The sequence below is a fragment of the Danio rerio genome, chromosome 23 (assembly GCF_052040795.2).
Source record: "Danio rerio strain M-AB ecotype USA chromosome 23, GRCz13ab, whole genome shotgun sequence".
NCBI lineage: Eukaryota > Metazoa > Chordata > Actinopteri > Cypriniformes > Danionidae > Danio > Danio rerio.
In genome coordinates this window covers 39029683-39057452 of record NC_141043.1, presented here as the reverse complement: position 1 = coordinate 39057452, position 27770 = coordinate 39029683, and the positions used below count along the sequence as shown (strand labels likewise).

The 27770-nt window shown below is 36.1% G+C and overlaps 2 protein-coding genes across 12 annotated transcripts in view; one reads left to right on the top strand and one right to left on the bottom strand.

Moving 5' to 3' along the window:
• The window catches only part of rarga (retinoic acid receptor gamma a), a 174832-nt gene that overhangs the window by 142804 nt on the left and 4258 nt on the right, over positions 1-27770 (bottom strand). For 4 of the 11 annotated variants that reach the window (XM_087305066.1, XM_087305075.1, XM_087305060.1 and 1 more), the window contains 2 exons: positions 24582-24832; positions 4683-4770 (listed from right to left, as the gene is read on the bottom strand). The gene's annotated coding sequence lies outside the window, so the exon portion shown is untranslated. The remainder of the gene's footprint in view (positions 1-4682; positions 4771-24581; positions 24833-27770) is intronic. The other 7 variants (XM_087305064.1, XM_087305074.1, XM_087305059.1 and 4 more) reach the window with 2 other exon arrangements.
• Positions 1559-27047, top strand: nr1d4a (nuclear receptor subfamily 1, group D, member 4a). The gene is given in 8 exon segments (NM_001285536.1): positions 1559-1574; positions 12812-13111; positions 13264-13352; positions 15890-16034; positions 21902-22470; positions 24133-24318; positions 24628-24838; positions 26851-27047. Coding segments are annotated over 8 exon segments (1713 nt in total).

The window sequence follows — 27770 nt, the reverse complement described above, 5'->3', positions numbered from 1 at the left end:
TGGGGAGAAAAAAAGTAGCACGAGTTCAGCTGATGGTGGATTCGAACCGAGTTTATAATTTATCGCGCCAAAAGATGAACCTGGGCGCTTTACAAGTGCGCCACTGCAGCTGTAATGTTTAATGGCTCTTCACTCTTCTTGTCCCTATCAATCAAGCATCGACGGGCGTAAACCCTGAAAAGCTTATTCCAACTAGACGCGCTATTTGCAATTAGCGAAAAAAAGACACTCCGAAATTGTCCTTTTTTTTCTCCCCCCTCGCAGGGGCCCCTAGTGCGAACGGGCCCCTGGGCCTGTGCCCATAATGCCCATTGGTTAATCCGGCCCTGTCTATTAAACATAATTTGGGAAATACATAAAAAAGAAAAAAAAATTAAAGGGGGGGGGGGGGGTTGTAGGGAGGCTAATAATTCTGACTTTAACTGTTTATGTATGTATGAATAACATAATGAATAACAAAATTTCCATTTTAGGGTGAACCAACTCTTTAACTAACACATGGTTAGCCTGAAAACAATAACATTCAAACAGAAATCATACAATACAATTATTCCTTACATGAAGCTAAAGTATATCCTATACATATTGTTTACATTAGGGAAACTGTCATTTGTTTTAGCAGTTCTAAATGCAATTATTGATTCGAATATTTGCTTGCCAAAACCACGCTTTGATATTGTGTTGTTTTATCTTTTGCATGTTACAAGTATCAGTTTTCCTCCTGCAAGCCCTGAGTCTGACTCAGTGTTTTACTCACATGTTGGAAGAGGTTTTAAAAGAAGCGCGCATCAGCAGTCACGCAGAGCCCCGCCTGCTGTCCATGTGCATGCAGGCTGTGTTTTACATAAAATGTGTGTCAGTGGGACAGCGCTTTCCACGGCACATGCAGAGGGCACATGCAGAGTGGCTTTACCAGCACGTAGCGCGCTCGAATAAGCTCAACTCTGCGCTTGAACTTCCGCCAATGAAAACGCGCGCTCGGATCAAGAGAAAAGAGAAAGCTGGCAGATCATCGGGCACGTTCGAGTGAGATAAATCCCCGTCAAAGAGAACAACAGAGGTTGACGGCTCCCCTAAATCCAGTCACATTTGCCAGTCACCTGAAAACGTGATAGATGTGGGTGTGGAAGGGTGTGTGCGTGGCTAAGAGTGGAAGTGGAGTTTGACAGTCCCACAGAGAGAAAGAGAGAGAGAGAGAGAGAGAGAGAGAGAGAGAGAGAGATGCTGATGGCAATGAACGGACAGTCGTGAGACATCATCACACAGCACACCTAAAGAGTCCTTCATACTAGAATCAAGAGCAGAAAGAACAGGTAGCTGCGCGCGGAAGGTGCATCTGCACACCTGTGAACGACTCGATATTTACTCCCGACTGTTTGGCTGCGCTGCCAAATGTTCTCAGCGAGAGACTCTGCCTGCCTACTTTGGGCTGTTCACTGTATTCACAGGCAATGCGTGGCTTTTTAAACTGATTTACCTGAATTGATCACACTGACATTCACAGACCATCTTGAAGATACGAATTCTGAAGATAGAGGCGTTTGAAAACATATCAAGGATGGATAGCAGTCCTGGTAAGTCATGCATTTTAAGACATTATAGTTAGTATTGTTTATATAGGAAGAGTTCAGATGCAAAAGCCTCTAAGTGCCATCTGAATTTTTCTTCTAATATTAGCATTTTTCAAAGGCTCCTATATCTTGATCCAGTATTTTCACTTTTATGGCCAACAACAGGTTATTTTTATCACTTTTAACATGAAATATTTCAAACATAAACATAATAGGCTAAGAAAAATGCTCATTGTAGAAGAATATTCCAGATGGCACTTAGAGGTTTTTGCATCTGAATTCTTCATATGATGATGATGATGATGATGATGATTATTATTATTATTATTATTATTATTATGTACAATACTGTCAATACAGTGTCAACTTACTATCATTATTAATATTGTTATTAAAACTATTGTTCATAATGTTATTGCTACTAATAAATAATACTTATGATTGTTTTTATTTATGATTGTGTTGATTTGTTTTTGAAAATTGGAAATAGTGTAGTTAGTCATTGTGGATCTTTGTCATCTATTTGGCACGCAAACTCATATTTGAGTACATTTTAAGGTTGTAGTTTTGCAAATAAAATGGTTCACAATATAAATAATGCACCATTACTTTATTACTTAATACACAATGTTCATGTTTTTATTACTGTTGTTGATGCTATTATTTTTATTATTCAAATTTCTATTAGTGACTGGTACTGTTGATAAGGTTTCTTTAATAACTCTGTGAATATACTGACATTTTCATGCATGGTCAACTTTACATGCTGTGTTTTGTTCTGCACAAGACAGTTGGCTCTAAATCTGTACAATATTCCAGGCAGGTTGTTATGTTATAAAAGTTCCATGAAATATGCTCAGTGAATTACATGATGCACGCTGTTTGCAATAGATGATCAGAGCAGGTGTCATATAGACATTGGTATGCTTTGAGGATTGCGCTAGATGCGTTAAGTGACTCTATATATAGTATCAGTCTATTTCACAGTGTGAATCACATAAATGATGGATATAAACATTACCGTACTTAGAGTAACTGCTGTAATTGCTGTCATAAAGCTTGTGCGATTGCTTTCATGGAATCTGCTTGTAAACCCATGCGCGTGCTCTGACTTCCTGCTACTAGCCATGAAAACAAACTCACGTGCAGATGGTCCAAGCCAGAGATTAGAGCGCTGTCAAACTTGGCTGTGACATGTCAGCATGCTTTATTCGTGTAAACTACAGCCATTAATCATAAGATATTCATGCAACATGTTTATGCAACTTTAAAATACAAAAATAAAAAAAGAGACTGAGTTTACAGTCCTAGATAGCAGGGAAATTTGGTGAGCTGTAGCAATCAATATAAGGTTTTATTTATTTACTGAAATTTGCAATTACTTCATTCGAGTGTGCACTTGCCTTCGTCCAAGGAGGTTAACCGGTTAAGCTGATTTGGGAAGTGGTTCACACCTGAGGTTAGCCAATGGCCAATTACATGCTGGCTCAGTCAACCAAGTCCACTTCAGTGTTAATTGACGTCTGATTCATTTACAAAAGCTGCAGTCACGTTCCGGAACAGGTGACGGAAACATTGTCTCGTGCCTGGCGCACCCTCTCAACTATGTCTGTTTGACAGAAAGCCTTGAAAGCATGTGAAACAAATACAAGCTACAATAACACGCTGCATGAGGCCATTAACGACAGGGAAATAATAACATCTGATGATTGACCTTTGAGTGGTAGACAACAGGAAACAAGACTTTCTGTTATGTTTTTCAAGTAAACAAAGCGAGAGCCAACACAACATCAACTCAAACGTGACTTTAAGATGTAGTTCCAGCACACGTGGATGTTTAGTAGGGATGCAACAATGTGGCAATTATAACTGATAGATACCAAAACAATGCTTATCTTTATGCAGTGTTTCATCCATTAATCTCATCATATATCATAAAAATTCATTATCTATTTATTTTAAAAGAAAAACAAAGTGTTCACACTAAGTATAATCACATATTTCAATCTATAACAACTTGCAAACTGGAAAATATAAAAATTTATTGAATGGGGGAAAATAAAAATATATTTATTACATATATCAGACGATAGATTGATGACTGGAGCAATAATGTCCTCCTTGTTTCTAACATACTTTTCTTGCTTTATAAATAACTAGATAAAAACAATACACTGTAAATAGTAAAAGCTCAGATTTTCAATGATGCATTCAACTATTATATAACTGTATTATTAGATAATAATATAATAATGATATAACATTTTGGTTTGCAGTATTAAGCATCCTAATAGAGGAATAAATTTTTGGACAGGTAAAATAACTGGAAGTGAATGCCATGGATGCCTCGCACATTTATGTTAAAATTGACTATGCCTGTTGGCGCGATAGCCCAGTGATTAGCACACAGGAATATGTTGCGGCAGCACTCCAGGCGTCCTGAGTTTGAATCCTGGCTCGTGGACTTTTCCTGATCATACCCCCTCTCCTTCCCACTTTACTTCCAGTCAATATACGGTCCTTTTAATAAAAACTAAAATGCCAAAAATAAATTGACCACACCTACCTTCACCTATAAAAAAAAAATATTTAATATCCAGGAAGTAATGCATTTTCTTCAAAATTATTTTGAAGAAAATGCATCTAGTTATTTTGACTAGATTACAAATGGCAGTAAATAATCAAATTACTTGCGTTACAAACAAGTAAATTCAGGTTAAAATAACATGGTCTTAAAATACCAGTTTGCAACGCCAAGCAGTGTAATGAGATGTTTCGTGTAGCTAAAATTTAATGGAAGTGAAAAAGACTACAAGTCTTGACAAATTGAAGTTAGAATGGCCGTGGCAGCTCTTATATGAAAGTTAGAGGGGGTGGAGTTATCCAGGAACACAGTACTGATGTCAATCATATGGTAATTCCAAAATTGACTTGTTTTCATGTCAGAATTATTACTCAAATAATATATTAATTTTACGATTTATTAAATTATATTTATAAAACTATTATTTATGTTTTAATTTAGGACTCCTCGTTACCATATTTCGCGCAAAGGGAAAATGTTACTTCTGTACTGTTTTAAAAATGAAAGTTCTGTAAATAATTACTCACCCTCATGTTGTTTCAATCCTCTGAGGCCTTTGTTCATTTTCAAACAGAAATCAAGGTATTTTTGATTAAATCCGAGAGCTTCGTCATCCTCCAGCAAGGGTTCCGAGATGTTCAAAGTGCAGGAAAGGAAACAAAAACAGTGTCAAAATATTTTTGTGGTTCAATCATAATCATATGAAGCTCCAAAAACATACCCACAGTAAATTCACACCCTGATCTGATATGAAAGACATTGACAAACAAAGTTGTTTTGCTTTACAAAAGTGCTCTTGGAGCTTTGCATGATTTTTGTTAAACCACTGAAGTAAAATGGAATATTTTGACAGTGTTGTTGGTTCCTTTTCTGGATGTAAACCTTTGAATCTGGATCATTGCTCTCTATGGAGGATGAGGAAGCTCTCAGATTTCCTCTAAAATATATGAATCTGTGTTCTGAATATATACAAAGGGTGAACCCGTTTAACTAACACTTGGAGTGCTTGAAACTTATATATAATATAATATAATAGAAAAATATATATATATATTTTCAGATTTTGATTAAAGATCATCTAGAAACTGTTTTTCTCTCCAGAGCATTAGCCTGCATTGATTGTTCATCTCAAGAAATATAAGCTAACAAAGTAAATTGTTTTGTTTCATGACAACATTCAAGTATGTAAAGACCATCCAAAGTCATTTTATAAAATAGGAATAGGTTGATTTTTAAAAAAAATTAAACAGAACTAGCTAATTGACTTCATGTATATATGCAAAACTGTCTCCAACTTTGGCAATTATGGTTTGGCTTACTAACCTACTGACAGATTCTTTTATTTTATGAAAATCACTTATGAAGCCTCTCTGACGATTGTGCAACACCGGAATTATATGTGCATTATGTGTCTAGCTTTATTGTAATTCTTTGTGAAAAGCAAAAATGCTGTGACCTTTATGGAGCTCTCCAACATGCTCCAAGTGATTAAATGCACATCAAACATGGCTACTCTATTAGAGCGGGTTCATATGAGGTGAATGAGAGCTTGCTTAAACGATTTATGCAGAGTAATGAACCATTCATCCACCCCCCGGTCATTCTGTACAGCCTCGCGCTATATTTTACAGCGCTTTTCGGTTATTTTAGCTGCGCTTTTGGGAGCGCGCGTATCTTCCCACTGAACGCAGCGCATCCCTCGCACCTACAATCGTCCTCACGTGCATGCGCTTTCTCAGCCGCGTGCGGCGCGTGATTTCCACGCCCCGCCCCCGCAGTTTCTTTCAGTGATTCTGTGTTTTGATGCAGATTGTACTGTGGAAAGGGGGAGGTTGGTCAGTGGGTCAGCGATTTTATGCAGTCAGTGTAGCGCCTCATCACGTTTTCCAGCCTCATGCAACTTTCCCTTTGGAGCGCTTCGCATAAACAGCTTCATGACAGCATGAGAACATTCTGCATTGTACGAAATGCTCCATCCAAAAGTACATCTGCGCTTGCTTTGAGAGATAGTGAGGACACTTCAGGATTTTATAGTGAGGCTTTCAAACCTGTTTTATGCTTAAGAGTTCCAAATACGACCATCTTTAAATTTTATAGCGAATTATTGTAAATCTGAGCAATAAAGAAAACTAAACAGACTAATAAAATATTAATAATTATGAGAAATATTGATATAAAGGACATTGTCTTCTTTTTATAGTGTATATTAGAACACAAATCCACAAATCCAAGCTATATATTTATAGAATCTACATTGTGAAAAGCGCTATATAAATAAACAATAAATAAACATCTCATTTAAAATACTTGAGTTAGAAATACCCCAACATATAACCCAAATATCGGTTATTATAGCACATTCCCCCAGCTATGAGTTATTTTAACCCAATGCATTGGGTAAAATTTTTATTTTGATTAAATGCTATTTTTTAAATTCTGGTATTACTGTTGCTACTATTACTAGTACTACTGTTAATTGTATAATTATGGCTGTGTAAATAAATAATATGTAATTTTCAAAAATATTAAAACTACTTTATTTCCATTACATTTTAATTTTATAAAATAAAATTGCATTATTGCGTTAGAGCTTAAATAAACTTTCTAAGGGAAAAACAACATTACATATGCATATAAATGCAGCTTTTCTGAGTCAGTTAAATGAGTTTACTGTTGAAATTCCAAAATTCTAACCCCAATTGGTTGAGTTATTAAATAAATAACCAAATAAAGGTTAAAAAATAACCAAACAAAGCACCAAATATTTTTTTACTTAAACATTGGGTGAAATAAATAACTCAATGTTTTATAGTGTACATAAAGGGGTGGTTCATCCACAAATAATGCTGTTGATTTATTTCCCCTCTGGTCATCCATGATGACTTTCATTCTTCAGTCGAACATTAAAGACTTTATGCATTAAAAACTACAATTCTGAAAGTCAAAAACAAAAGTAATGTGGCTCCTGACGATCTCAAGCTGAGATCTAAATTAAAATGAAAAAAAAAAACTGACAATGATAGCCATTATTAATCCTGTTCCCTTCAGTCTGGAGCATGAAGACTGACTTTTCACTGATTTCAAAACTTATATATATCATATATGACATTCAAGAGTTTACACTTAGCTGATAATCAATATAATATCCTTGAGTCCGGGGCTCTCTCCCGTTAGAAGGGCGAGAAGGGAGTTCGAGCTCAGGAGGTTCTCGAGAACCCCCCTGCTTGTCGCCGTGTGAGAAGTGTAAACTAGGGTTGTCTTAGGTGATAATTTGGTTTAGTCGATTGGCTATGGTTTATGTTTTTGGACGGTGGGAGGAAACCGGGGAACCCGGGGGAAATCCACACAAACACAGGGAGAACATGTAAACTCAGCACAGAAACACCGACCAGCCCGATAGGAGGTTGAACAAGCGGTGTTCTTGCTGTGAGGCAACAGTGCTAGTCACTAGGCCACCGTGTTGCCCTATCGGAAAAGGGGGGGGAGTAGGGGTGGAAGGGGGAAAGCTTCAAGACGAAGATAACTGGAGTGAAAAACTTTGGTTATTTATAATGCGTCAGTAATCATCTAATAGGGCAGATTATGGAGCTAATGAGGAGCCAGACGTGTTGATAAGCACGGGATCCTCTCGAAATTAGTTTATGAATTCACCAGACTTATGCATCAGAAAGCATGCAAATATTTAACAAATCTTACTTCTCAATGACAATTTTGCCTTTGAGATGCTGCATCAAGTGCACAAGACAGTGGTCATGCAGAGTATTTCAGCTACTTTCCTCAAGGGAGGGAGGGAGACCACACCAGTGCACGAGAGGGAATTATTGTCCCTGCAAAGTCCTCACGTTTCTACGCCTGCCTTTGCTCACTAGCAGATTAGCGTTCGCATGGGTTGCTTAAGCTCACAAATAGCTGCCCGAGACCTGCTGATTCTTCAACTTATGCTGGTGTTTTCACTGACCCCAATTTATACAGGCTTGCATAGCAATAGCATTCTCCCTATGGCATTAAGAGCTGGTTATTTTTAGGAGGGTGGGGCAGGACAAAGAAAACATCATCACATCTTTAATGTAATTAAAGCTTTATATTCTGAAACCATGCTGCTAAAAACAGCTCAGACACTATGCATTCTTGTATTAATAGGCATGTCTTATTATCCTCAATTGTCTATTTAACCTCTGTGGCCTCACATGTGTGTCCAGGTGTGAGTGTTTTTGTGCATGTGGGTGGGGTTACTAAGCTGGGCAGGGCTGAGTAGCAAGCTCAGGTAGGGCTCACTATCACAAGGCTGTAAAATCCAGTGTAGCAGTATGTCAATAGTAAGTCCCACTGCACGTGCCAGTGGAGGGATCATGAAAACACTTGAGCTAAATAAATACCGCGTGGAGCATGAGAAAACACACACAAAGGAGATATCTGGTGGTAGTTTGAACTTGTTTACCCATGATTGTATCCAAATAAGGTGTGGACAGAAAACAGGGTGAAGAGGAAATAGTTAGCTTATTGCCAGTGTTAAAGGGCATAGTTTACCTAAAAACACTGTTTTAGGTTGAGATATATCAGAAATATCAAGTGCGTATGCTCTTTTCATTGGTGGGGACTGGTGAATTCAACCCCCAAATTATATAATAATACCCCCAAATTATATAATAATAATAGTGCCTCGTTAAATTTATTATTAATTAATCCTCTCTTCATACAATTTATTAAATGAAAGAGTAATGTTAAAGGAATGTTTATTAAATAAAGAGAGAGTTTAATAAAGACTTGTGTTTATTTTAGCCATATAGTGCAACTGAAACATGTCTCATATATATATATATATATATATATATATATATATATATATATATATATATATATATATATATATAGGTATTAATAAAAAATGTGATTTAACCCTTTCTGCATGTCTATTTTAATATTGACAGTGCAAATTCAATTATTGGTGGGGACATTTCAGTAGTCAGTGAATATTGGTGGGGACGCAGCCCCTCGGTCCATGCTAAATCTGCGCCCTTGAGAAATATCATGAAATGAAAGTGAATGGAAGCTAAAAAAAAAAAAAAAAGCCATGGCCTCTGTAGGGTTTGGTTGCAAGAAATAACAGCTTGAACATTCAGTTAGATGTCTAATTTTGTATCTCACATAAGAAAATCATCCACTTTAAAGTTGAACAAATATAATAATGATAATAATAATATGTTTTTAAAATAAGTTGTTTATTACCCTGAAAATAGTTTGATAAAATTTTGTCTATTCAATAATAAAATGCTGTGAACTGATCTTTCTATTTTTTATATTCCATATTTTTACTACTTATGCATTTTATTAGAAGTGGGTTCCGTTTTTTTATTTATTTACCCTGTGTGCTAGAAATTCACAGTTACTCTTTTACACATTTTTTAAAATCTATATTTATTTAATGAAGAACTGAGTTCCTATTAAATAGAAAATGAAATTAAATTCCAAATGAAAGCTTGTAAGCCATCAAATCAAACACCCTGTAATGAACCAGCAAAAACATCAATATTAAATGTTTACAAAATTCCTGTTTTTAGGCCAACTGCCAAATTTTTTTCTGCAGCTGTGTGAATCAATATATATGTTTGCCAGGCCATTTAGCGTTGGAAGTTATTCAAAATTTTATATGCAACCTGCAAATTAATGTAACCTCAAATCTTTCAGAATGTTGAGGACATATGTCTTGTTGCTTTTAAGCAACATGATATGACTTATTCCCCCCAAAAGATGACAAATTAGCTAAAATTCCCCTTATCTAAGAATCATAATATCATGTTTTGTTTTGTTTTTCACTCTTAGAAAGTAGGTAACCACTTAATTGCTGGCATACTGTAAAATATAATTGTTTGTACAAACAAGAAGCCATTAGTAAAGTTTCAATAAAACAGTTTGCCTGTTCAAAGCCACTGCTTTACTATTTGCATTGGTTAATGAACACACAGTGCAATTGATTCCAAACATTTTGGACACTGCCGTTTATATCGCATTCTCTTGGCCCCGATCTGACCGGCTGTGTCCTCGGGTTGTTTAAAAAGTCAAACTGAAAGCCACGCGGCACATTCTAACAAAACGTGACAACTCGTTGCCCCTCTCTCACAGGAAATGCATCTGTGTGGGAACCGTAGCATCATCACTAAGCCGACACGGCATCCTCCGGCGCGCGCCCCCGTGCTCGCGACTCGCGATTGTTGTAGCTGTTTACACGAGACTGCGGATTTAGTTTGGGCAGGAACGGTGTCAGGAATCCATGTGAGGCAGCGGTCAGGTGTTGTGCAGTTTGGCTGGGGCACTATGCCAGGGCTATTATTGGAGAGAAGAGGCGGGAGAGCTCGCGAACACGTGAGACCGTGTCTCAGCTCATCCCGAGCGCATGACCGGAGAGGATGCGATAGATAGGATGCAAACACCCGAAAGGAGAATAAGAAAAACCTGCGGGGGAATGTAAATAAAACAAGCCGAAGTTTTATTTTGAAATATACGCGTGACTATACAAGTAAACCAGTCAACGTGTTTTTCTTTTTTCACTTGATGTGAAACGTCGCGATGTTGCTGTGCAGACGTCGTTATTTTTAGCGCGTGAGAAACTTCAATCACTCTCTCCCAGTCAGTCGGAGAATTACATCACCTTCTTTAAGGCGCTGTAAGCGTGTGTATAATGCATTACGTATTTAATTACCTACAAATAACAAACAAACGCTACGCCGTAGCATTATCTGCATTTTAAAACAACAGACTATAGCTTAGACCAACTGGGGCGAACGAATCGGACTGAATAGATCAGAGGACCAAAAATCCGCTCAGCTTTCACGTCAAAACCTGACAGTTCTGTTAATGCGGTTGAATTGAGCAAGTGTGAATGCTGGTGCACACCAAGTGGACTGAGACCACTTCCAGATGAACTCTAGTGCTGAAATATGAATGCAACACATATAAAAGACATCTAAATTAATCCCAAACAGGACATGATTTTTCAAGATGTGACCATAAAAAGGACTGAATGCTCAAGCATACCTGTTTTTATCTTACCATAGTCACGGAGTTGCACATTGCAAATGCTGGCGCATTTTCATGCAGCAGATCTTCCTTTGTCTGTGTGACAGATTCATTTTTGGCACTTCTTTAACTCCTTTAATTGTATCAGCTATTAACATGCTCTTAAACACCATAACAACCAGCACATTCAGCCCGGCACACAGCAATGTTTTGGGTGCTGATAAGTTTCAACTCAAAATATACCCTAAAACACGTATTTTGGTTCATTTTGTAACTTTAGGTTTGGACTAAAATTACAGTGTGAATGCCAGGAACAAAAAAAAATTGATATTTTGGGTCTCTACCAAACAAAACAATTCATCTGTGGTTCCCACAAGATTTCTTATGGGTGCTTTTTCTTTGTTTGCTTTTTTTTGTAAGTTTATGGATATGTAGTGTGTAGAGATACAGGGATGTTTTGCTTTAAGCATGGATTACAAGCACCCATAATTAAAATACTTTAAAAGTTTAGAAAAACTTCTCTAACCAGTTACTACATAAAGACGTGTGAGTGTGCAGTTTGTGCTATACAGTAAAACATCCAATATCATCAAGTTATGTTTACCGCAGACCTTATTTTACTCATGAATCACAAAGCCCATTATAAAAACCTTTAGTTACATCTCATGGGAACCAGCAGCAAATTCGTTTTCCCAGGATTTGACATCACAGCTGCAGCACTCTATATATAGCACCACTACAATCCTGCAATCCACATAAGTCTGAAGTCACACATTACTGTACCTTTTCTGCAACAAACAATGATGATATGAACAAACAGTGCTCATAAATGACTGCTAATGAAGCCTGCGGTAAGAAACAACGTTCCATACTTGACAACTGAGCAAGTGGTTAAGGGCAGTACTAATATGCATTTTGGAAGTCTGTTTTACAAGACCACTTTGTGAAGATTTGAGAACCAATTAAAACACTGACAGTAAGGCCATTAGCAGTGAACCAAGCATTCGACTTATTTCTAAGCCAAATAGGAAATAATGAACTCTGGAAAATAATTTAAGACTTCATATCATGGCTATTTGAAGACAAAGTCAGAACAAGCCCTACTGAATTGTTATTGGATATTATAGTATGAATTATATTCCCAATGTCCCTAGAGCCAGTTTCTATGCCGGATGATCGGGTTGTCGTAGTCCTAACCTTCGACTCCAGATTAATAAAGGGACTAAGCCAAAGGAAAATGAATAATTGATTGAATTTCTAATATTTGATTTCTTTTATCTTTGCCATGATGACAGTACATAATATTTTACTAGATATTTTTCAGGATACTCGTATTCAGCTTAAAATGACATTCGAAGGCTGAACTAGGTTATTTAGGCAAGTCATTTCATAATTTTTTATTTTTTTGTATACAATCTAAAAAATATTGCTTGAGAGGGCTAATAATATTGACCTAAAATGGATTAAAAACAATTCAAAGCTGCTTTTATTCTAGCCAAAATAAAAAATAAGATTTTTTTTTACATGAAGAAAAAATATTATAGGAAATACAGTGAAAAATTCCTTGCTCTGTTAAACATCATTTGGAAAATATATAAGTAAAAAAAATCTCTTCAACTGTATATGCTTTGTGTTTCTACAGGGAGCGTGATTCTCTACGCTGGTTCCAGTGGCAGTTCCAGTCCAAGTCCAGGAAGCCCTTCAAGTGGTTATCAAACCCAGTCTCCATCCTCTCACTCCCAGCCTTCTTCCCCAGAGGAGGTGACCTTCACCGAGATCGGGGCCTTCAAGCAGCAGGGAAATGCTGGATCACCAAATTCTCCAAAACTGGTCTTTCAGTTCCCTGAAATCTACAACAACTCCACAGCAGGTCCAAACCCGCACAGCTACTCCCACCCTATCGCCGGTAAAAGGCCTTGTGGATTCACTGGCACATTTACCAGTAAGTGGGTTCCCTACTTAGCATCTGAAACACACAAAGTCAGCATCTTCTTTCACCAAGGAACAACGAGTCCCTAATATTAAGGGCATCTTCCGGTGTTCTTTGTACGTCCTGACCCTGTTTTTGCTCTGTTTCTATCTTTATCCGAGCAGAGACGGGAGGCATGGTGCTCCTTTGTAAAGTATGTGGAGATATTGCATCAGGGTTCCACTATGGTGTCCATGCATGTGAAGGCTGCAAGGTAAGACAGAACTTCTACTATTAATAAATACTAAATAATTTACTTTTAACAATAAAAATGTTGCAACAATGCCAAGATTAGTTTTGGTTGCCCACTGAACATTTAGGTGACCTGTTCTTATACAAGAACCTTTTTTTCTGTGCGGTGTGGTCACTTTCACTGTAACATGCCAAAAGTACAAAAGCAGAATCCAGTCATTTCAATAGAAAACTGCATGAGTTTCACAAGAGGCCGAAAAAGCTTCTCAAGCTCAAATGTTTCTCAAGTTGGTCATGCAAATCAATCACTGATTGGTTCAACTGAGTTTCTTATGGGCATTTGCTAAAGACATTGGTTTGCCATAAACAAGAGACTATAGACCTATTTTGTTATAAAAACAAAAACTTAGGCTGCATTTACACTGCAAATTTTGATGGTCAATTCCAATTTTTTTGCTGACCTGCTTACATCATCTTTTAAAAGAGACTCAGATCCGATTGTCTGCATTTACACAGCACACGGCAAAGGTGCAATGACCATGAAAAAAGAGCAGGCGCTGACTTACCACTGAAAATAAAAAAGCGCTCATTTTAATCTGTTCATGGGGTTTCATTTTTTAAATTCTTTTCGCCAAGTTGTTTTACCATAGTTTATGACAGAAACGTTCTCATTTTGCCATCTTCTTTCAATCTAGGTCTTTTTTAAACCAGTAGGCATCTTAATGTGATGTCCATGGCATGATTTATGCATGTGTGTGTGTATGCAACAGTTTTATATTAGTTTATATTGGTTACATGGTGAATGTTGCGCACAACATGCCTAAATACTTGTGCTACATGACAATATAAAGACTTTTTTAGTCTTTGTGTCTGAGATTTAGTTTTGGGACTCTGCTGAGTTCTGTTTCGAAATGAAAGCGTCAAAGTGACGTCATGGTTTTTAATGATGCGCGACTCGCATTGACAGGTGAAAATCTGATGTACTTGCTAACACTGCAGACACGAGGACACAGATCCGATTCGTATCGGATAAATTTCCACATATGAACAAGGCCTGAATCTGATTTGAGTAAATCATAATCCATGTAATTTTTCCCTGCTTGCATGTACATGAGCCATATCTGATCTGTGCCACATAGGAGAAAAAAAAATTGGAATTGAGTCACTTGAACCATTCAGTGTAAATGCAGCCTTTAGAGAACCAAATTTAGTTTCCCAAAGAATTATTCATCGAACTTAAAAATAAAAGTTCTGTACTGGCATTGATGCTTTCATGAAGCACTTTTATTAATCTTTCCATTGCACTAAAGATTCTTTACCATAGAAAAATGAGCTTTAGGTCAGTGTTTCTCAACCATGTTCTTGGAGGACCACCAGCACTGCATGTTTTGGATGTCTCCTTTGTCTGTCACACCCATTACAGGTCTTTCAGTCTCTGCTATTGAGCTGATGGTCTGAACCAGGTGCGTTTGGTTAAAGAGACATGGACTGTCTCTCAATTTCAAGAACGCAGAGAATGGGTGTTCTTGTGAAGACAGGTCGATTATGCCAGGTCACCTCGGAAATACAAACTCGGTAGACAGCAAGAACACAGAATGCATCCTCTGAGAAATGAGATGCTGCGTTATTCTTGATGGTCACGTATTTTTAATAGACAATTATTTAAAAATTACAGTATTTATACAACAATTTATTGTTTTTCCTTTATTCAGTATACATAACATGCACAAAAACTGTACAAATATACTTTGCATAATACAAATAAAACAGATTTTTTTTTTGTCATGGAGTTTTTATTCTTGCAAATAGGATTTTACATTTTACAACAACTCACAAAACAATCCCCAAATAAAACAATCCACATCTAAAAATAAATAAATAAAATAAATACAAATACAGAGAAAAAATAAACAAATCACATAGATACACATATACCTTCCCTTAATCCACATCTAAGGTTTTTTATAAAAACAGATTTTAATACAAATTTCAGCAAATAAACATCCTTAATGTTTTTATGCCTTAAATAAGATTTTAATTGTCTTATTTAGGGAAACACCTGAAATAAATAAGTTATATCTCTGAGCTTTAATAATGAATCTATACAAAATACTGCACTTCCCACCTCCTTTATTCAGTTACAATGACTTCTGGGACTTCCAGAGCGAGTTCGGTGCTCAAGTCTGCATTGGTGCATTCTTATCACCAAGAACACATTCGGGAACTTTCATGGATCCTCCGTTCTTGCAGTCTTGAGTTTTGGAATTGTACTTTGACGATTGATGATGACGTTACACGAGAACACAAGAACGCTGAAGAATCCATAATGAGAAACAGCCATGGATAATGTGTAGTGCTGGTGGTCCCTCAGAAACGTGGTTGAGAAACCCTGCGTTAGATTATTGAAATGTTTTTTACACTTAGAAAAAAAACTGTTATTTTCAGAACTGTTAATTGAAAGGACTTTTGGGAAACAAAATTGTATGGCATGGCTGCAAAAATGACCCTATTGGATAAATTAGAGTGTAGCAAATATCAAATGCCTTTCATTCTTTGCAGGGCTTTTTCCGCCGCAGCATTCAGCAGAACATCAACTACAAGATGTGCGTGAAGAACGAGAACTGCCTGATAATGCGCATGAACCGCAACCGCTGCCAACACTGCCGCTTCAAAAAATGCCTGTCCGTTGGCATGTCCCGTGACGGTAAGAACATTTTTTAGGAGGTTATCAGGCCACTGACATATGACAAATAGCGAAAAGTCGTAGTTCCATATCATTCTTCAGGCCAAGCACCACACCCGCCCCCTCAACCTACTTTCCTCTTTTAGTCTTGCACCGTTGGTAACTTTCAAGAGAGCAAGTTTCTTTTAGTTTGGCACTGCGCTCATTTCCGTATCTCACTCGCCCTTTGTGGTCCCTACTTTTTCTCGCCTCCTTCTCTCTATTGGTTTTCCCTTCCCCCTTGCACGCTCCCTAAGCTCTGCCTCCCGATTCCTCCCAGAGACAATGATTTATGAGGGATGGAGTCACGCAGTCCCTGAAGCTATCTGTCATCTGGAAAACTGCAGCAAATACAGGAATTATTTTGAGAAATTGGAACGCGGGCGACTTGATTACCACGCTCGTGCCCTTATAACATCCTCAGCAATTATTGTCGTGCTGCAGCAAAAATTAAGCAAAGGATGCAGAAAAAGGCACGCATCTGAACTCTTTAGAAGCACAATGCATCATCCGTTTGCGTTCGGCTGTGGTTTAACTCTAGAAAGAACAATAAATCTGATGAACAAATGAAGGAACTTAGCAAAATAAACTGACACCCATATCGCACTCGTACATGGTGACCTATTTAAGCTGGGTTTGACTATGGTTATGCTCTCTGCAGCATTTCACAGTTACCAGCGGATGTGTGTGTGTGAAAGTGTAGGGTTGGCTGATATGGCGGATTGCACTGGATGTTGTTCTAAGAGGGCACCAGCATGAAATGAGTCCACTTGGTGCAAACGGGGGAGGTAAACAGTCATTTTAACCTTGGTTCCTGAAAGTGCAAGGCCCCACAACCTAGAAACCTGTTTCTCTGGCAGATTCTCTTGCACAAACAGGAAAACCTCATGTAACTGCCTCAATTGCCACAATAAAGTAGACGCCCTGATTTCATTTCATTTCACTGCCATCAGTAGTTTAATTTTGGTTTTGTGATACAAACAGATGTTTGGTTTGACACGATGAGGCGGCATAGTTTCACTTCCGCTATTATCTTGTCATTTCGCAGACTTGTAATCAGTGCATCGCTCTAGCTGGAGCTATCTGTGTCACATTGTTTTGCACTGGATGAAATGTCTTTGCATTAGATTTCTAAAGACATTATGCTTTAGTGAATTCAAGTAAAATTCTGAAATTATGTTTTGGAATTTGAATTGGCCACAACTCACTTAAAGTTGAAGTAAAAATTATAACAATGACTGAGAGTGGAATTTGCTAAATGCAATTGGAAGAAACACAGATATGGCATTCTTGGCAACTAAATACTTTTTCTTAAACTTTAAACGTTTTGTCAAACAAACATTTAAAGTTGTCAATTTGATCTTCTAGTAAACAATTGTTGAAGTTCTTAAATTTCATTTACTTAAAAAAATGAAAGTATTTTAAAGCAAATGAATTATATATTCATCAAGGCGGCAACACTAAAGCTTTAAAAATAACAATGTATTAAATTAAAAAGGCTAACACAAAACACTTCTAGCACACTGGCTCTTTATCAGACAGTATGAAACTGTGGTCACACTGGACTTTTCTCCCCATAGGCCTCCGTTCATATGCAAGCAAATGCGTCAGACTGGAAACGTAAGCTCGTGCAACAAGTTTTGCAGTTCGCTTGGTGGTGAACTCTGACCTGCAAAATCGCATCCCTTGACTGCGTAAGACCAATCAAGGATCAAAACATGACCTCTCTGGACAGAAATTTAAAATATGGAGCAATCACTTGATTTTTTAAATGTCTAATAATCTTGTTTGATCCCGCCCCTTTTCGCAGCATCGTACGATAGAATTTCACAAGCTTAAACTTTAGTGTGACCGCAGCTTTAATCACAGCATGTTGCTCTTTTTATACACTTTTAGATGACTTCATCTCATACATTATCTCCCGGGAGTCCGCGGGGTCTTAAAAAGTATTAAAAGTTGCTAAATCAGTTTAGAGAAAATTAAGGCTCTTAAACGGAATTCAAAAGTCTTTTTTACGAGGTCTTAAATTTTGTTTAAGTATTGTCCAAAGTGTTCGACTTCAAAAAAGCATAAATATATTTATATTCCTTCTAATATTAACAAAGGCACGCTAGATTCACGCAATTGGTTTGGGCCTAGCGCGTCCGGCCAAGCTCCTCCGTCCAGGTGATGTCACGTAATTTTCGACAAATGTGGGAAGGTGATGTGACGCTCTTCACATGTAGCAAAATCATAGAGCGAAACTGACAGCAAAATGGGAAAATGTAAGTTTTCGCACTCCTGGTTAGAAAAATTAGTTTAAACAGTGTTTGAAGCCCGCTTATTCTTTTAAGCTTTGTTTCTTGCAAGCTTATCTGAGTTCAATGGAGCTCAATCATGCAACAGATTTATTTAACTACAACTGTTTATTAACAACTGTTTATTAAGTTAAGGGTTTGATATGGATTAAGTGGCGATGAGATCTTAAATATTCTGAGAAAGTTTTTAAAAGTCTTAAAAAGGTATTGAAATTACCTTCAAGATTCCTGCATATACCCTGATCTCACAACAAAAGGAAAAGAAAAAGAAAATACACATTAGTAAAGTACACAGCTTACATAGTCAAAAAGAAAAACAAATACTAATAGTACATCACAAATAAAGAAAAACAAAACAGAATGTAGCAAAATATTGCCAAAATATTGCCATTTCTACCAAGCTAAACAAAGCTAATAAATTACACATTTTATAATACATTTTAGATTTAGGTTTAATTTAGCATTTTTGTTTGATATCTCATATTAGACTGCACTAAAATCTTGAAATGAATAGCAATAAAAAAAAATTTTTGGTTTAATTCAGAATTGCAGTGCAAAAGCCTGTTACGAGACAAGTCAGCAGTGGATTGCCAATGCAAGATATATATCAGGCTGCAGGGTAAAGCACATAACCATTGCATGTTATTTGCAGGATGCAATCATAGCTCATTTCATTTTCTCATACACAGGTGTTATGAGACATGATTCATGATATACGGAACAACACCCTTCTCCCTAGGGTGATATTGCGCGATAATGGGCGATATGGCAAAAATGCAATCTCAATAATTATTTTCCATATTAAAAGATAACAATATATATTTTGATATAAGTTGTTAATGCTTCCAGAGTATTGCAATAATGACTGCAGCCCCAAAAAATTGAGAGTTCATTAAATGGCATAAAATTTTCGGCCATTAAATTTTCGGTGGCAAAAAATTTGTTCCATCTCTACTCTTTCTTCTTTCTTTCTTCCTTCTCTTCATCTTCCATTCCTTTTCACAGTCATTAGTTTCTTACCCAATTAATGTGGCATTGTCATCACGTTCTGCCTGACCCACTGCCCTACTTACAGCTTCAGAGCGGAGTGAGAGTTGCATAGAGATGAAGAGAGGAAGGGGAGGTAGTGATGAAGAGTGGGGGGAGGTAACATATGGTAACATTGGTGCTATTTTTAGACTCCACAGCTGACAGATTTTCTTAGAGGAGGGGCTGGTGCTGGAGAAAAGAGTGAGGGGCTCATAAAAGATGCGAAAGATGCGTCTAAAAAAACGTGCATTTATGATGTTCATCCATATTTTACTCATTGACCAATGGCTAGAAATTCAGCACGTTTTCAGCACTGCATTGCAAACAGTCTCCTATAACAAAGCTGTTTTTCTTTCCACTTCCAAAGCAATTTTCAGAAAATCATTCAATTCAAAGTTATTTCTGATACTGTCATGTGTTCGATTGCAAAACACATTTTGTCAGGGACATTTCTGGATTTCTGACCAGCAGGATCTTTCTCTCAGTGATTCAACATTGCAGCAGTTTCACAACATTTTGTATTTTTAGAAAGGAGCAGAACTTCTGTTGTTCAGATAAAATGTCTTAAATACACACCAGGCAATTCATTTGTGTCAAATTCAACGTGAAAACCAATATGAAATGAAAACTCACAAAAGTTTTCAAAGAATAGTTCACCTTGGATGGAAAAATTCAATTTTTGTTTATTCATGTCAATCTTATTTCTTATTTTGTACATGAATGTTACTTTGATAAATGTTTTTTTTTGCCATAGTATTAAAGACAATCAGACTCAGTGTTTTAGTTTTGGACTAAAAAGCTGGTACCCACATGTATATCGCTCTTTTATGATGCTATAATGCATCTCTTATGTGTATAGTGTCTATAATGTTTCATATGATGAGGGAATTATGTGTGCAGAAGATGAATGAGTGCATTCTGATTGGTCATTGCATTCGCAGACATGTTAGTGATTGGCAACACTGAAAAACTCAATGTACAGTGCTCAGCATATATAAATACACCCCTCACAAATCTCTCTTTTAAATGCATATTTTTAATTAGAAGCTGTAAAATATAATATTTGTGCATATAATTTATATGTTAGAGAAAAAATAAATAAATACAAATTTAAAAAAAGAGGAAAAATCAAGAGTAGCAAAAAAAGGAAAGATTTTGTTGAAATTTTGTAATTTATTTCCAATGTTTTGCTTGAATTTAATTGCATTGTCTTTCAGTTCCTAAATATGTTTGTTGACTAAAATAATATTTTAATAAATATATATGTTTAATAAACCTGTTTTGTTTAAATGCATCAAAATACATTGCCTATGTATACTGAGAAATGGATGAAAATATTCTTTTTCAAAATGGGGTGTACTCAATTATGCTGAGCACTGTATATACAGTCTAGCCCAAAATGACTCATATCCTTGGCAAATTCTGACTTAGTTACTGTTATTCAACCAGCAAGTTTCTTTTTTTGACCAGAAATGACACAGGCTTCACCCAAAAGATAATAAGAGGATGTTCAAGAGGCATCATTGCGGGAAAAAAATATTTCTTTAAGTAAAAATATTTCTAACTTTAAAGGAGACTTATTATGCAAAATTCACTTCTTAAAGGGGTTTAATCACAGTTGTGTGGCAACAGTCGGTGAATATAACCAGCTACTAATGCTAAAAATGTGTTACATTTATTAATTTTTGATCCCACTTGATAAAAACAGTCTGCAGAAACACTTTGATTTATCAGAGGGGGAAAGCCCCGCCCATAAGCGACGATCTCTCCCTCATTAACATAGGGCGCTGGTCTATTTATTGAATCTGCCACTATGCTGACATATAGGCATTTGTAGCCTTCTTTTAAAAAAGTTGACTGGGAGCACAATCTCGTTTGAGTTTAAAGGCACAGTCACCTAAATGGCACAATTAGCATCAAAGCTGTAATGGTCCATTTATTAGTCCTATGACAGAACTAACAGCATGGGTGAAGGTTAAATGCATGTACTACCTTTTGAGCACATGTGAAAGGAAATATGCTTATTTGTTAAAATTTATTTTAATTTGTTTCCAGCTTTAAATTTAATCTGACTTTAATTTATAACAATTTAAATTTAGATTTATCCAATTCAAGCTGTTTACCTTATAGGTTGGGATTTGGTGTAATTTAGATCGATTCCATTCTTACAAAGCCTAACAAAGAGTTATAAAACATTATTTGTGTGGTATTTTGAGCTGAAACTTTACATACACACTATATGGTCATTAGAGACTTATTTTATATCTGGGGGCAAAAGGGGGCATAATAGGTCCTCTTTAAGTCAGAGTTTTCCAGAGGTATGAATAATTTCCGGCTTGACTCTAAATAGAAGTAAATTGCATGCCCCATATTGAAGGGATTGCTAGATGTTTGTGACAGTATGAAACAGGGGTGTTTTCACATTTGTTTTGGTAGATTTAAGGAGAAAAAAAGCATAAAGTTAAAAGCTTGAACTGTACCATAGAGCTTCTACTTCATGTTTTTTCTTTCTCTGACCCTTAGCTGTGCGTTTCGGCCGCATCCCTAAACGTGAGAAGCAGCGTCTTCTGGATGAGATGCAGAGCTACATGAACAGCCTCAACGAATCCTCCATGGGCATGGAAACCTCCCCACAACATGAACCACCACCCAGCCCGATTGAGAACCAATCCAAAGAGGCCATCGGTGCCTTATCCCGAGCCTACCAGGACATCTTCACCAACACACAGGACCACTTGAACAAGCGTGCAGGGAACAACAACATCAGCAGATCGAGCAGCTATCAAAACAGCCCTTCTCAGGACAGCAACTATCCTCATGCCAACCCTCTTGCTGGGTATCACACGACCACTCACGAAAGCTTCTCAGGCCCGGTTCGCTGTCCAGTTTCCACCAGTGAGAGCAAATGCCCGGTGTCGTTAGTGGACAACAATCGGTACAGCTATGCTCCTTCATTCAGCCAAAATCACTCCCAGTCCAGTGTTAACCAGCCCTCACAACCCACTCAGGCCCATTACAGCAGCTACACAGCCAGCCAATCCCAAAGCCCAGCCTCGTGTCCGTTCAAGCTGGCTGCTGGCTCCAAAGTGCTGGTAAGCAATGTTTTGAGATACAAACAATGCTAAGTGGATGATTTAGAACATGTAGTAGCCTATTGCTTAATTCAAATGACATTCTATTAGATTACACATTATAGGTAATATATTCTTACTGCTTTTGAATTACTTTAAGTAACTCAGTTTGAGTTTGAATTTTAGCAGTTTTTATTAGATTTCCAGCCTCTTTTCATTTTATTAAGTTAAATGTTTGCTTTGTGTGTTTTTTATTAGATTGTGTTTTCCTATAAACTTATATTCAGTTAGTTAAAGTTTATATTTGTGACTCTGGGCCAAAAAACCAGTCTTATGTTGTGCTACATATCTGTGGGAATAGCTTAAAAATATTCTAAATTATAGACTAAAATATAGTCAAAATTATCAATTGTTTTTGATCATCATTAGAATATTAAGTAAGTTATCTTTCATGAAGACATTTCATACATTTCTTTTTGAAAACATATCAAAACCTAATCAATGATTACTAATATGTTTGCAAAGTACTTAAATTTGACAACTTTAAAATGGATGTTCTCAATATTTTGATTTTTGAAAACCCTCAGATTAACAACATTCAAACAGATGTATCTGGGCCAAATATTGTCCTATCATAAGAAACCATATATTAATGGAAACCATACAAATTTTTGACACTTTTGACTAGGGCCAGACAGACATTTTTTTTGCTATTACTACACAGAATTGCAGAAATACATTTTTATTTTATGTTTACAATGGAAATCCTATTAGATCCACTTATTTGGTAAATAAAGCAAGTCTGTTATTATATATCTACTAAAAGACAGAAAATATGACTTTACAAACTGTATTGTAAAAAAATCAAATAAACATTTTTAGATTAGTCAAAAATATTACTAAAATTAATTTAAAAACGGAATCAATATAAATTTACACATATTTACACAATTAAATAGACTCAATGATTTGCTAAAAATCGGAGGATATTAAATCAATTAAATATAAAAATAATCGTTTTAAAAATATATAAACAACCAAACTCTTTAATCTGTGGAAATCAGATTGTATTCCTCAATTTAAGACATGGTTAACTTATCTCACTGAAATATTGCACATGGAAAGAGTCTATTATGGAGTTAATGATAATTTTGAAAAGTTTTACAATACATGGCTAACATTTCTTGAACACCTGGACCAATATAATAAGGACTCTCACTACATGCTTACTACCCCTATTGACTGCCGATTTGCATTTTCATTAAAACCGTTCATTTGCCCTAATTGTTTTTTTTTAATAATATTTTTTTTATTATTACTTAGCTATTTTCTTTTTATTTTTTATTATTATTACCATTATGTTCTGTGTATTATCATGCTTATTTTGCGTATTTCTTTTTTATTGTTGTTGTGTTGAAAAACACTAAAATCTGTGAATTAAAAATAACTGAATAGCAATAATAGTCTGATAATAGTATTTTAAAAATGCAACCTAATCAAAAGACAGATATTTATTTTTAGAATAAGATTATATAATCCAAATAACATATAATCCAGCATTTTATATCTAAATATGATGTATAATGCAGCATTTATAATACTTTTAAGATCAAATACATAGATAAATGAAGTGTGATATCTAATCAAATCTAATAAAGATATGATCTGCTGTCTCTCTCATAGGCCTGTCCACTGAACGCCTGCCCTGTGTCAGCTCCTGGTGTTTCCAGTCAGCAGGTGTGGGAGTCTTTCTCACAGTGCTTCACACCGGCTGTACGTGAAGTGGTGGAGTTTGCGAAGGGCATTCCAGGCTTCCAAGAGCTCTGCCAACACGATCAAGTCATGTTGCTCAAAGCGGGCACTTTCCAGGTACTGATTACACAACCCTCATTTTATTACTACTATTAAAGCAGCGCAAAATCAAACAGATTTCCCAATTCCTCCTAATTCAAACTCACCCTATTGATTTAACCCAAGGCTGACATGTCAGATCGTTTAAAACAAACTCAGTAATGCGCAGATAAAACCCAGTGTTTACACTCTCAGGGACGTCAACCTACAAATGGCTAACTTGTTGTATTTATATAGATTTAATCAAGATTTTTCAGAGTTAAAAACAAAACGTGCCTCACCTGGGTTCACTTTTTAACCTTCATCATATCCTGTTGTCTTTTGCAGGTGCTTATGGTGAGGTTTTGCTCACTGTTCAACCACAAGGAAAGATCTGTGACTTTCCTCAATGGGCAGACGTACCCGCTGGGCACCCTCAGGGGTCTGGGCATGGGCTCACTGCTGGACGCCATGTTTGAGTTCAGTTCCAAGCTGAGCTCTCTGGGCCTGGAGTCAGATGAGATGGCTCTCTTTATGGCTGTGGTGCTGGTTTCTGCAGGTAAGAGCAACACCAGGGTCAGATTAAACATCGCTGTTATTGCTACTCATACTTGGTGTTGAGGATTCGAACAAAGCTTTGACCTTGAAATAATTTATTTGTATTAGAGATGCATGTTAATGTAGGATTAAAGTTCTTTTAGATATTGACAGGCAAGTTATTTTATGGTATATAATGGAACAGAAATGTGAAAAATAGGGGGTGTGGGCCAAAGTTGGTCCATGATGGACTTTAATTTGGCCCACAATACCAAACCGCAAAAACAAAAAAAGAAGTAAATGTTTCTATATTTCTAATTTAACAATTTGACACACTTACGCTTTCAGTTTGAGCTACTAAAACGCTAAATGTAATTAAATGTAATATAAATTTAATTACTTCAATATTACAGGGTGTTTTCTATTAATTTATTAAATTTAAAGAATTTAAAATATATGAGGGAAATAATTGCAACCTTTATAATACAATACAATACCATTTGGTATATTTCAATGTCTTTTTAGTCTAACAGGCCTCATCCAAGTATGTTTTTCGGCCCTTTGTATGAAAGTAAGTTTTGACACCTTTGTTCTGATAAACTGCATATCATTTTGTTTTTATAATTTAAATAAAACAAACATTTTTACAAAATTTTTTGATTTATCTACATGATCCAAACCAAAATGAACAAATCCCACATACTTTTATTGTATGGAGAAAAAAAAATAAAATTGTTTCCCCAATTTGTGTAATATCTGTTTAATGGAGAGACGATTTTTTTCAGCACATTTCTAAACATAATAGTTTAAATAACTAATTCCTAATAACTGATTTATTTTATCTTTGTCGTGATGACAGTAAATATTTGCATAGACATTTTTCAAGACACTTCTATACAGCTTAAAATGACATTTTAAGGCTTAACTAGGTTAATTAGGTTAACTATGCAGGTTAGGTTAATTAGGCAAGTTATTATATAACGATGATTGTTCTGTAGACTATAAAAAATATTGCTTAAAGGGGCTAATAATTTTTAGAATTAATTAATTTTGTTTAAAAAAACTGCTTTTATTCTAGCTGAAATAAAACAAATAAGACTTTCTCTCGAAGAAAAAATATTATCAGACATACTGTGAAAATTTCCTTGCTCTGTTAAACATCATTTGGGAAAAATAAAAAAAAAGGAAACAAATTGAAAGCGGGGCTAATAATAATTTATAAGGGGGCTAATAAAAAAAGAATTCAACTGTCTGTATGTATGTATGTATATATATATATATATATATATATATAATTTCAAATTAATACATTTCAACTAAAATTAAAACAATTGATTTAAATAAAAGTTAAATCAAACAGAAAAAAAAAGATTTTAATTTAAAATCTATCAATTAAAACACAAGTAAATAAATCAATACATATCTAGAGTTGTCACAATAATCAATAAATCATCTTATCGCACAACACATGGACATGACCTCAATCATTCTTGGTGATGCAATATATGATCGCCCATACATAAACAAACAATTCTGGCTACATTTTAGCCTCTCTATCTCTATTATAGGTGTGAGAGTCAGTATGATTAAAAAACACTTACTCCTACTACCTACTACTATTTACTATAAACTACTGTAGTATATATTCATGGGGGTGTCTGACAACTGAAAAAAGATCTGGTAGCAGATATCACAGTTTCTGTTACTTTTTACCTTGCACTTTTGTTAGCACTTATTATTTATTTAGAATATATGATTTCACATTCAGATTCCAGTGTCTAATTATTAAATTGTACTTGCACTGTGATGATATTATATTTTCATTCTGGCATTATATAATGAGTGGCTTAAAATGGTCTTAAAATGACAACAATATTGTTCATCACTATATTTTGGTGCAATATATCGTAAAAAAAACAAAATAGATATCGTGTCAGGCCTTTACATATAACAATAACAAGATGACCCAAAATATGCTTCAACTTACATTTATTTCATTATTATTACTATAAACACTTTTGTGTCTATCCACAGATTGCTCTGGCATTTCGGATATGTTGGCGGTTGAACAGCTCCAGGAAGGACTCATCCGAGCTCTGCGCACTTTAATCAACCGTCGACACCCCGACGACAACTCGCTCTTTTCTAAACTTCTCCTGCGCCTCCCAGACCTGCGCACCCTCAACAACCTCCACTCCGACAAGCTGCTGGCCTTCCGCATTGACCCATAAACTATCAGTCCCAACAGCCAGAAACCACCCAAAGGCCACAACAAGCCATTCAGAGAAAACCCTTCCCAGAAAGACTGCTCGTTTACAGGGAGATGTTGAGCAGGTTCCCTTAGGAACCAGACATTACGATGCGTGTTAATGAGGAACACAATGAACAGATGCTCTCAGCACGCTCTAAACGAGACATTTAAGCTTTCATGGATCATTTTCACACATGCATTGCTCTTATGTTTGCCTCGAGATTATATTTATCTGAGGATAAGTTTTGCCAGTCATATCATCATAAATAAGCTTACTGCAACTTTTAAAGACCAAAAAAAAAAAAAAAACGGGTCATTCCTCTGGTACTGCCTGCAAAGCACACAGTCATTAGTCGAGTGCATCATGTATACAATAGAAAGGTATTTTTAGGGACCATTAAAAAGCCAATTGCATGAGCCTGTGTGCTCGAGAAAGGGACGAAAATTCCATGTACATAAGCCATAGTTATCACTTATACGGTCACATTTAAATGATAAAGAATACAATCGTCACCTGTGTTGCTGTGTTAACATTTAACTCCACAAGACTGCATCTACCACAGCTCTAACGATTATTTAAGTTCTTAAAAAAATAAATGTCATTTCACTTGGGAGATTAGATACAACTCATCATATTTGTTGTTTTGCTTATTTCTATTATCATCGTCAAGCCGAATACAGTATACTTCCTTTACGACTATAT